The sequence below is a fragment of the Zonotrichia albicollis genome, chromosome 2, assembly GCF_047830755.1.
Source record: "Zonotrichia albicollis isolate bZonAlb1 chromosome 2, bZonAlb1.hap1, whole genome shotgun sequence".
NCBI classification, from domain to species: Eukaryota; Metazoa; Chordata; class Aves; order Passeriformes; family Passerellidae; genus Zonotrichia; species Zonotrichia albicollis.
The window spans coordinates 57438703-57450973 of NC_133820.1; the positions used below are offsets into that span (position 1 = coordinate 57438703).

Sequence of the window (12271 nt, forward strand, 5' to 3'; positions counted from 1 at the left end):
AGTCTTGGAAACAGGCGTGTGATGCAGCAGTGTGTGAACTGAGCAGGATACATTCTTTCTAGGAAGGCAACATGCTAGGTGAAATATTGATTAGTAGGTAAATAGTAGATCTTTACCAGTGCTATGCTATTTTGCTCATTCATTGTTTGGCAGTGTACGTGATTTTGTTTTGTTTATATGCAGGCCAACACAAGTGAAATGGCAGCTGATGGTTGCCAGTTGCTACAGAAGAAGTGGTAAGTTCTGTAACTTTTTTGTTATTGCTTTCAGGTTTGTAACATTTTTTTTGTAATTCATTGAGGTTGTTCAGCTGGGAGAATAATGAGAGGGTTTCATGGGAAGGATGGAGACAGACTGGGGTCTGCAGTTCCAGGTCATGGAGCAACAGTTTTAAACTGAATAAGAGTAGACTTACACTGGGCATAAGGGAGGAATTTTTCATTGTGAGCATGGTGAGACACTGGAACAATGGTGTCATAGAAGAAGGTCAAAAAAAAAACCCCAAAAATCAGTAACCTCCTCCTCATTAATTCTCTTATTTACAGAGTAATTTGGACTGTTTTCAGATGCTTTTAATTTTTACTATCCATTAATAAAGAATGTTAAGTTTGTTCTTACAAATTTAGTCCTACGATATTAAATCATTAATTATAAAGATGAATTGATGTTAAGGTGTTCCAATTTCTCATCAAATATTCTTTTTTATATTTGAATGTGTGGATAGGAGATGTTTGTTTTGTTTGCAGGCAACTACCAGAAAGCTCTGGAGAAATACAAAGTCATTCACAGAAAATTCCCAGAGAATGTTGAATGTAAGTTGTCTCATTCTGTGGTGCAACTATCAAAGGAAACTTTGTTACATTGAATAGGTGTGTTAGTAATCATATGATGTATTTTTCATACAAAAATGCTTCCATTAACTAATATTTTTATTCATGCTAATGCTGCATGGTTTTTGTGACAACACTGACACGTGATTTAAGAAATGTGAGGGTAATACTGAGGAAGAGCAATGAAAAGAAACTTGAACTGAGTTGCATTGGATGAGTTCTTTCTCATACATATGTCCTAGATTTTATAGCTATGTTACTTATTTCATCTTTCTTCTGAAAAATATATGTATTTGTACTTCTGTTTCCTGTGAGTTGAAACTCCTGCTGTAAATTTCTAGATATGAGAAAATCTTATTGCTAAGTTTTATCAAAGTCAGGGTTTCCAGAAAAAACATCAAGGATGAGATTTTCTTGCTGGGTTTTTAACTATAGCTTGTCACCCAGTCTCTGGAAAATCCATAGAGGATTTCAAACTAAACTGCAGGAAACACAACTTTGAAGAGTAAGACATTTTGTAAAATCAGTCACACCTGTACTGTAAATAAAAAAGCCCTGTAGAAAATAAGGGTTGCCAGTGGTTGTGTAAACATTCTCTTCCATCCCACACCGTGCCTCACAAATTCCAAAATACAAGGTTGTTGCCAACGAGTCTGTGCTTTCAGATGCAATGTGGGAAGAACAGTCATTGTATTTTATTTTAAAATTGTATCGTTCTGCTTTAACAAATGTATTGCTTTTTTAAAGAGCAATCACAGCTCTCTTGTACAAGTGAAATTCAATACTATAATTCCTTAAAGTTATATGCAAAATGTCATGTTCCTGTTGCTCACACATATTTCAGAGGAGCATCTAGTAAACCTTTTAGAATGCAAATATGTTTCTGAACATAGTTTCTACAAATTTCACAAATGGAGGCAGGAGTTAGTCAAGACAATTTAACTGATCTAAGTTTTCTACTGCTGAAACAATGTTTCTTCCCTCATCCATCCCTGAGCATGGGCTTCCTAAACCAGCAGAAAACTAACTTAGCACAAAATGAAATAACATGTTTGTGAAAGCAGTCTGGAGAGAATGGATCATGTCCTGCTTGTTTCTGCTTCAGTTCTTTGAAAGGAATGTTAACAAACACATAGGAATACCAACAGTGTTTTCAGAGTTTGGTAGAGTGTCTCAGGAGAATGTTTTTCAGGGATTCTTTTAGTTCAATCATACACTTACATTTGATTTTTATGTCAGCTTTGTTGGGGTTTCTAATTCTATAAATATTACTCTTTGAAAATCAACCATAGAGGAAAAAAACATTTTGATTCACTTGGCATTTGCAAAATTGTTTTCAACAAAATTCTCTTGATAGCATCTCCTTAGTAATATGTAGTATCATTTCTATGCTTTCCAGCTTCCAAAATATTTTGCAAATGTCAAGAGTTCTGAGCCAAAATAGTTAGTGTGCCTTTTGCCTGCTACATATACCGATGGTATTTGTACTGTTCGTGGATACAGACACAGAGAAAGTAGTGAATTACTTGCAAAATATCACAACTTGTGTGGTGATACTGGACTGGAGTCACCTTGTTTGCTGTTATTTGCACTGTTTGCCATTCTGCATGTCCAGTTCTGTCAGGGTGCACTTGTAGTTTGACCTGCTTGTAAGTCCTTTTCTAACAGTGCTTTGCTTTCCAATTAGGCCTCAGATTTTTAGTTCGCCTCTGCACAGACATGGGGCTGAAAGAAGTCCAGGAATACATAACAAAGCTCAAGAAAGCAGAAAAATTAAAAGAAATCAGAGATCAGGTAAGTTTGTTTCTGTGTGTATTACACAGTATTGCTGCAGAGGTAGGTGAAGCTAAAGTAATGTTTATGATACTTCAAGACAAATTGTATTGTTAACTTCCTGGTTTACAGAAGCTTATCTTTTGGGGTTTGGGAGACTTAGTTTTAAATTACTGATCAGTCTTACATCTGTCTGAATAGTTTCTGAGCACCGGATTTTCTGTAATTTTTAAATACTAGTGAAAGATGGTGGACATGAGGGAATGCGAGAGCCACTCGCATAATTCAATGTCTGTGGAATGTCGTCTTTCCTACTCACTTGCCAGATTTTACTTAATACTTCAGTGGATTTATGAGCCAAGTAATAATGCAACTATAGGGAGAGATGGGAAGCCTAAGAATTTGTCCATGTAAAAGAACTCCTTTTTCATTATATACAAAACTGCAGCACTGACATATTATATAGGTAGAAGTAAACTATTCATGTGAGTGCCAATTTAAAAAAAAAAAAAAGAAAAGAATTCCATGGAAAAGTAACAGGCTGTGAAAGGTATGAGATCATAACTTGTGTTCCGTTCAGAAGAGTGAGCTCACGTTTGTGTGTGTGTGCACTCATGCATTGTTGTCTTGCTATTCTGGTGATAAAATAAGATTTTAAAATTAAAAACAGCTGCTTGTTTGAAAAGCATTATCCATGCAAAGTATTCAAGCTTGCTTTGCCTATCCAGAGAATTGCCTCAGAGCTACATAGTCACATTAGGATACTTCAAGTATTAACTATTTAACTCTGCTCTTACTAACACTTATTGGTCCCTTTTGATGACAGATCATGTGCACATGCATTCTTGGCTGCTTCTGCTTAAGTTCCAGGGAGCCTGAGTATGCATGTGAGCATGGGGACACTTTAAAAATGAAACTCACAAGGGGAAGCACTGACTGAAGGATTGCAGCTTTATGCTGCAACCACACTTTGAGGGGCTAGCTGAAGTGTACTGACTGGGTTTTTCAGTAACTGTAAAATTCAAAGCACTTGGGAAAATGGACAAAAGAAAACAGTTAACAGCTGGATGGGATAGATATTTCTCTATGTCTCCCCATAATTGTATCAGTAAGCAAAACAGATGACCAGGTATAATGTACCTATTCTGCAGAACTCAAAATAAAGAGATTCACTGAAGTGTGTTAAACAGCCTTTGCTTGGTTTCTGATCACTTCAGTGTCAGTAATATACATAGTTTGTTGCAGTAACTTTTGATACCTCAGTGCTTTACTTGAGAAAGCTCACCAACAAAACCAGTTAAAAGTGGTTTATTTTATAGTTGACTAGAGAGAGAGAGAGGTCCCTGAAGAAGAAAGGCCATTTCTTTGAATGTAATTCTGAAGGCATTAATTGTAGATGGGCAATGTCAAGGACTTTAAAGAAAACAGCTTTTTTTCTTTACAAAAGTTAGTATTTTAATACAATTTTAAAAAACCTAAAAATTGTCATGTCTCTTTGTTTTTTTCATATGGGAAGCAAGAGCTTTCCCAAACACATTATTTTCTGGTGAGGAAAAAGCTACTGATTGATTATTTAAAAGTTTAAATCCTCGAAGTAAATTAAGATTTTAGTAACATAAAAATTATGTTTAAATTATGGGGGTTTTTCATTCTGACTTCTTTGTGTTAAGGGAATTCATCAAGTCATACCTGAATGACAGAAGTGTCAGTGGGCTCCAACACAGACTTGTGGTTGAACAAGTTATTGCACACTTGGTTTAGACCGTTCAGGCTTTAAGAGTGACCATAACTCAGCCATGGTGTGGGAAGCTCCCTCTGTGTCTTGCATTTCAGAATTCCTGTTTAACTCTATCCTGTCACAACACTAACCTTGCAAAGCTGGATCACAGAATGGTTTAGGTTGAAAGGAACATTTAAAGATTATCTAGTTTCAAGCCCCTGCTGTGGGCAGGGACACCTTCCATTATCAGGTTGCTCAGAGCCCCATCAAATCTGACTTTGAACATTTCCTGGGATGGTCATCCACAGCTTCTCTGGGCAATCTGTTCCAGTGTCCCAACATCCTCAACATATTTTTTTTCTCCTTCTCTACCCTCTCTCAGTTAAAAGCCATTATTCCTTGTCCTGCCACCACAGGGCTTAGTAAAAGGTCTGTCCCCATATTTCTTTTAAGACCCCTTTAAGTATTGAAAGGCCACAACATTTCCCCAGAGTCTTCTCTTCTCCAGGCTGTACAACTTCAACCCTCCCAGCCTGTCTTCACTGGAGAAGTGCTTCAGCTCTCTTTTCATCCTCATGGTCCTCCTCTGGGCCCTCTCCAACAGGGCCAAGTCCTTACACTGGATGCTCCAGAACTGGACACACAACTCTGGAGTTTCAGGAGGGCAGAGTAGAGCAGATCAGATAGGGTTTCTATGATGGCACTTTTAATTAGTCAAAGCTTTAAGATAGATCTGCTTAAATATTTCCTCTAGTGTGTTACCCAGAAAAGAAAAAAAATTAATTCAGCCTTTTGAATAAGCCTGATAGTACTGTAATTTAAACTAAACTGATTTTCATTTAAGCAGATAAAATGAAATGCAGTATGCGCGGGGGCGTCCACGGCCCTGGAATCCGGCTATCTGGTGAGGGGCGAAGGCCAGGGCCCCTGCGCATCAGAAAGCAGCCCCCCTCGGCATCTTGGCCTCGGGCTGAGCTGGGGGATAGCTCGGAGCAGCGCGGTGAGAGACGAATTAGGAGGCGACCACTTGCTGGGGGTAAACTGTCGGTTTATTACAGAAGAACCAACAAGGAGGGGAAACACCCAGCAAATGGCCCCGAACAGGGGGCGAGAGAGGGTTTTAAGGGAAAAGGGGGGAAGAAGGCAGGGAAACCCGGCTATCCAATAGAAATACATATTTGGAGGTACGAAACATAACTGATATACTAAAGTAGCCAACTGTTATAAATCATAGGAGGGGCTCCGGGGTACAGCCAACCATAACTCCCAGAGAAAAGAAAATTCTCGAAACCTGGGAGGAGAAAAGGGGTGATTGACTGAGCCCAAGGAGGAGGCACTTTCACTTTATAAGAGAAACCAGGGGAGGAGCAGTTTCATTTCCATAGCAACCTAACTGACAGGGTCCTGGGAAAGGAAGAAACCATTTAATACAGAAAATGGGGAGAGCAAACTAACAAACTTAAGAACACACCACAGCAGCAATAAGTTTAAAAAACCCAAACAAACCCCAGACAAACACACCTCTTTCCTTTGTGCCCCCTAAAAACCACAGTCAATAATAAAAATACAACAGGTTTCTTGTCAGTTCTGTCAGCTTCATTCCTGCAGACAGGCCAGTGTTTCCAGCCTGAGTAAGCTCTGAATGGGTGCAAAATTCTGCCCCTGTGGTTCCGAGTGCACTCTCTTCAGCATCTCTGAAGTCTGATCAGGTGCTTTCTGCTCCTTGCTGCTCCTTGTCGCTCCTTGTCTTGGCGGGACATGCTCCCATCTCCTCCTCCTGCCTTTCTCCTCTGCCAAGCTCTCAAAACTTTCCAAGTTCTTTCCAAAGGAAAGGAACAACTTTTTCTGCTCCCAAGGAACGCACTGACACAGTTTTCTTAGTAATGAACACTGTTGTAGTTGGTAAAGGAGCGAAGACACTAAGGAAAGATGTTTCAGAGCACACTGTGACTCAGGATGCAGCTGTCCTGCATTAGTACTGGAGTATCTTTCTGTGACAATCTCTGCATCAGTGCTGTCCTGCAAACAATAGCCCTGCAGTTCCTTCTTTTGCTATTGATGTTACATCTGGGTTCCCATCCTCTGATTTTGGGTTTGGGAAGGTTTTTTTTGTTTGTTTCTTGGTTGGGGGTGGGTGTGTGATTTTTAGTCTTCTTTCTGCCATCTGGCTTTGGAAATTACTAGGGTTTTTTTCCTAAGTTCCTTCTGTCATCCATGGCCATACAGTCATAAACTATACTTCCTAGATCTAAAATTACCAAATTTTAATATTTCACCACCTAAGTTTCCAATTGGAATACTGGTTTCATTTAGCAGTACCAGATACAGTTCAATTCCTGCTCCCAATTTTAGACTACCCCTTGACTTCTCAATTGCACCCAGTAAAGACAAAATAGGTAAAATGCTAGGATAGTATACCTGCATTTCACAGTCTGCACACAGACTTTGTCTTCCTATAGAAATTTATCAAAATTTTCTATTTTGGCATTGTTTTTCCAGAATAAGTATATCCACATAGAGTTTATACCAAAATAAATATACTGGAGTACTTATTTCCCTCAGTTCTCAAATATGGACAAGTTGTTAAATACTTCCAGCCAAGAATCTGGGAACATCTGTGGAGTTCATTCCCTGTAGAAATTGTTCTCCCTGCTTCTCACAGCATTTAGTTTTTACTGCAACCTTCATATATTGGAATGTTGGAGGGATGGTGGGGGTGGGAGCTGGGGTCTTTTGTTTTTGTTTGTTCGATTGGGGTTTTTTACTTCATTAGTCTTCCTTTTTCATGTTTCACTCTAAAAAAGACAGGTAATAGTGTAAAAGTTCACAGAGCCTCCTTGGCACTGCTGTGCACACACATTACTGTTTATTTCCCTTCAGTGAGCTTAATGGCTGAGAGGGGGCTGATGGGCTGTGCTGAGGAGCAGTGATGAGAGGTGCAAATGCTGCAGGGGCCTTACTGCCTTTGCCTTCATCTGGGCTAACCATCCCAAATGTCTTTTGCAGTCATGGGAGAAATAGGCTTTTTTAGGGTGGAAACCTATTTTGAATGTCTGCTTTTAGTGTGGGGTTACTTACAAACTACTCACTTGGAATTTTACAGGAGTTAATCATATGTTTAGATTGTAGTTATTATGTTATATTTTGGGAGAAAGGTCCTAGGGTGTAAATGCCAAGAGGGCACTGTCACATAGGAACTGCTTCCCTTGGGTGGACAGAAGCTGAGCTGCTGTCAGATTTGTTGTCAGTCATTCAACAGCTGGGAGAGTCTGGACAGGCTTCCTGAAGGATTGGTATATGCTACTTCACTGGGCTGTGAAAAGGATATTTAATCCAAGATTCAGAGAACATATTTTAGGCTTGAGGATTTCCCAAAGCAAATAAAAGAGTGTGAGAAATTCTGGTCCCAGACTGAATTGCTCCAAGAGCAGTCCTGGTTTCACACTAGGCTCAATGCTTTCCTGTCTGACTCCTGTGGGTTTTGATTTAAGAGTTCTTCCTTTTTCTGTTGGCATGAATCTTGGAACTTCTTTCACTTCTTTGGTATCATTCCAACTTTGCCAGACTTTATGATATTTTTCTGGTGAAAAATGAGTGAAGAATTCATAGTAATTGACCTGGAGACATGATGTGTCTTTTAATCAGATCCTGAATTCCTATTTTGAAGTAAGATGCAGAGATACTTTATTAATAGCTGAGTGCTTTAAACATCAAGTTTTTGTACCTACCTATCAAAAAGTCCCTCATTGAGGTGTCCTGTCTCATAATTGACAAGATGTACGCATAAGAAATCTGGTGTTTTGCCAGAAGATCTAAGTCTGCCATGTCATACAAAGGTATTGCTTTGATAAACTGTTAAAATTTTCAAATAACACTCAAAAAAACACAGCTGGGAGATGTTTATGGTGCCTTCCCCTATGCAAGAGAGCTGACTTTTTAAACACAGCTTTTAAAGTATTTACCTTCACCTTTATCTTGCATTTAACACTCAACAGCAAATTAAATTTTGCTGTGAAATACAGTTCTGTGCCAAAAATTCAAAATCCAAGATCCATAGGGTGAATAGTTCTTTTTATAGATTCCCCCACTTCTCCCTTTTGAGTCTTTACAATAATAAAATGCTTGTGGGATTTACAAGATGTTAATGGGCAGAGGCTACTTTGAACTCATGCAAGGAGAGCTGTGTTGCCTGTTTTTTCAGCTGTACTTTACAAAGGAACATCTGAACTATTTTTAGGCACATTCCTTGTATAAATTTTATCTGAAGAAAAATAATTTACTAAGATATTCTATTTGAATTTCACAGAACTCTTGTTTTATATAAACATTGGATTTAACCCTGATTTTAAGGACAATTTTATGTGTTGAAAAGCAACCTTTAGTAGTTACAGTGTAGTAAGTCTAGTTTAACATTCTTCTACTCTTTTATTAACAAGCTGAGTTTAATTTTCAGTCATTTTCTCTAATATATATTAGTAAATGAGTTTTTTTGTTCTGTTCTTTTCCAACCTTTTCCACTGTCGTGCAGCGCATTAAATCTGGCAGAGAGGGCAGCGCGCGCAGCCGCAAAGAGGGAAGTGGTGGTAAGTAGTCAAGGCCTCTGCTTAAATATCACTTTTGACAGGACCCTGAAGGAAACAGATTTTCTGAAAGTGTTTCTAAAGCCTCCTTTCATCCTGAAACACCCACAAATATGCACTGAGTAATATGTAAGGGCTTCAGAAACTTTGTTTCATACTTTTTGATTTTCTCATTGCAACCGGTACAGTAGCATGGATGTGGTCCCACATTTATGTTTTATATACAGACCTTATTGTATGCCTAAAGCTAAATTTCTGATTGTTTTCAGTCCTGTGGACATGAATGTTTTTATCCCATTAACTTGGTATTTGAACATTTTTAACTTTGGAATATTTACTAAAAGGAATAATTTGTTACAACAAAACAGAACACTTAAGCCATGGAAATTAGGAATTCATTGTTTCTTTATTTAACATGAAGGAAAAGGAATTTTGTGTCCACCATGTAATCCGCAATGATAGGTGTTTGTTACAAGTTCAGCACATTGTTCTGTGCAGCTCTGTATTAAGGATAACATACCCTTTACTATCTTTGAGCTCATCCTTCCCCTTATCTCTGAGTAGCAGAACTGAAGTTCTAGAGTCTTTCCTAGAAGAAATCTTCCTCCCTGGACACTCAGTTTCCCTGCTTCTATAAATTTGCAATCCTGATTTCCATAAATGTAAAACTCCTGCAATGTAAGTCAGGAAACTGCCCTGTATTGTCTTTTCTGCACTAGGTAGCCTGCGTATTGCAGGGCAAATGAATTTTCCCTCCCATTATTAAATCCATGAAATTAGTAATGTAAACCTAACAGTCCCCCACTGCTGCTCTAAGGAAACTAGAAGACTTCAGGCTACTTCAACCACCTGCAAAAAAAAAAAAAAAAAAAAAAAAAAAAAAAAAAAAAAACCAACCAACCAAAACCCCATATTTTAACCCGAAAAGGAAATGGTTTATTTGTATCCTGCTTTTCATTTATCTTGATATCAATGGGTTTCATTAGAAGATATCCCCAGTAAATTCTTGCCTCTCTTCCCTTCCTTTTACAGAGAAATATTTTTTTTTTCTTATTTGGTAATTTTATTTCTCCACCTACATAGAAGATGTTTTACTACACTTATCGAATTCTATAGGGTCAAGAAAAGTCATGGCAATTACTTATGTAATCTGAAGATGACCTTAGAATGCTGTTACATTTATGAAGACTGCTTCTTTGGATTTTCTGAAGCCTGAGATTGAGTGTTAGGTGCTTGAGAGAGATCTCATTCCTTTTCCAGCTCAGTAGTTTCACTAGAGAAGCTTTTAAATAATTTCTTGATGTGTGGAAGAAACAACCATTCACCTAGGATTGAATTTTACCTGTTCTGGGCCTCAGGCCAAAGTAATTCTTTATTTAAGTAGCAGAGCAGGGTGGAAGAGGATGGAGAGTTTCTGGGCCCTGCTTTGGTACATAAACCGTGTGATCAGGCAGCCAGCTGGAGGTGCCAACAAAGCAGCACTGTGAGGCAGGATTGGTCCCTGTTCTCTGTCATTAAGAGGAATCCACTTCAGCATCCAGCAAGTAGAAATGAAGAGCAGCATTGGAAACAGGCAAGGGTATTTGCAGCTGTGCAAAACTTTGCATCAGGTGTGTAGGGAAATGACACAAAGGGTCTCTGCCAGCTCTATTTTGTAATTATCCCCACCCTCATTCATGAAAAAGGGGCATGTTTCAGGAGGGAGAGAGTAATTCAGCAAAAGAAGGTGTACCTAATGCTTATGCTGAAAGGATGCTAAGACAACATAAATCCCACAAACTACCAGTTTGTCAGTATTTCTTTTAAAGACACAAGTATCTATGGAAAGTTTTCTTCCTTTTTTAATTTTCTCTTTTTTTTTTTTAATTTTAAAACCATAAGAAAGGGGATGAGAGGTTAAGAAGGATAAGTGTTGATCTAGAATTTGCCCTATCAGTAATTCTTAGATTGTTGAGTTTGAGATATTATGTCAAATATATGAGAGGGTTGAAAAAATCACAGTTTGGGAACAAGTCTGTGTAAGAGCATGTTTGAGAAGTCTTCATTATACAAATTCAGTGCCAGAGATCCAGCCTTTCTGGAAATGACTTGGCAAACAAGCAAAGGTACAAAGAAGGTCCTGTACTGAGCCTAGAGTTAACTTCCTGCTGGGATTCTTAATTAAAGTTGTGGTGAGCTGCACTACTTGTATGTATTTTTAGAATGAGTCAAAGGCACTGGGCACATTTTAACTGGTAATGTTGGCTCTAGGGAGCCTTATCAGTGAAGAACCTGCACACTCACAGCATCAGATGTTAAGGCCTGGGCTGGATTTTGTCCACATTGTACTGAGGGTGACTAATAGACACCTGAACACCCAAACATTTTATTTTGTCCAAAGCTTGGCTTTGTTCACTTGGGTTATGAGCTGTAATTTGCAGTTTTATAAATTTCTGTGCATGGCCTGTGTGAAGATGTGTATGAAATATAAACATGGGTTATTTTATTTCATAATATTAGTATGCTTTTGGTAAATTATTGACTTCAAAAGGAGAGGAAAAAAAAAAAAGTATGCATTTTAAGGTTAGTCTTTTCCAGTGGTGTTGCCAAGACCAAAAGGGTTCATTTTCCTATACTGTATGAGGGATTTGCCATCATTACTGAACCCAGTGAAGCATGGAATCCTCCGTAGTTTAGTACTTACTAGCTAAATCAAAGTACTTACTAGCTAACTGAAGTCTTATGAATTCCAAATATTTTAAGTATGATGCCTGTTTTTTTTTCTTTCCTCTTAGCAGCTCACTGTCCTCATACTTGTCAGCATTCCTATGAGATTTTCCCCCCCCAAATATTTTGTCCCCATACAGTTATTTATATTAAGAGTATTAATAATTCAGGTTTCCTTGTTTTAGGAAATATGATCTAAAATTGCTTTTAAAGAGGAAGCTAAGAAGAAAGAGAACTAAGCCAGCAAGGTTTGTACTTCACAGGGCATACTTTACAGGCACGGTACTTTGCCAGTATAAATTAAAACAGAAAGGTGTGTGAGATGCACCACAGCACAATTTCAGCAATATAATTGGTGTGTGCATGAATGGTAGACAGAATGGAACAGAGAGATCAAGAAAACTGACATCTATATATCAATATCAGTTAAAGTCTGCTTTTGTCCTGAGAGAGAGAGATAAGCATTAAATCTAAAATCCTTACCCAAAATTAAACACATTTGTCACTCACTATAAAAAGGGAAGTTTTCTTCTCCCCACAATTATCAGATTTATGGTTTTCAGTCTTACTTGGGTCATGTTGGAAGCAAATGACATTGATACAGTTCTGTTAATCTTTTTTGTTTTGTTTTGTTTTTTATTTTAAAAAGGAGAAAAAAAAAC

General features: G+C 38.1%; 1 protein-coding gene across 6 annotated transcripts in view; it reads left to right on the top strand.

Moving 5' to 3' along the window:
• Positions 1-12271, top strand: part of IFT88 (intraflagellar transport 88) — a 126806-nt gene that overhangs the window by 108434 nt on the left and 6101 nt on the right. For 5 of the 6 annotated variants that reach the window (XM_074535227.1, XM_074535226.1, XM_014264002.3 and 2 more), the window contains 4 exons: positions 184-236; positions 747-812; positions 2518-2624; positions 8852-8906. In XM_074535227.1, coding sequence (XP_074391328.1) covers positions 184-236; positions 747-812; positions 2518-2624; positions 8852-8906 — 281 coding nt within the window. The remainder of the gene's footprint in view (positions 1-183; positions 237-746; positions 813-2517; positions 2625-8851; positions 8907-12271) is intronic. The other variant, XR_001332359.2, reaches the window with a different exon arrangement.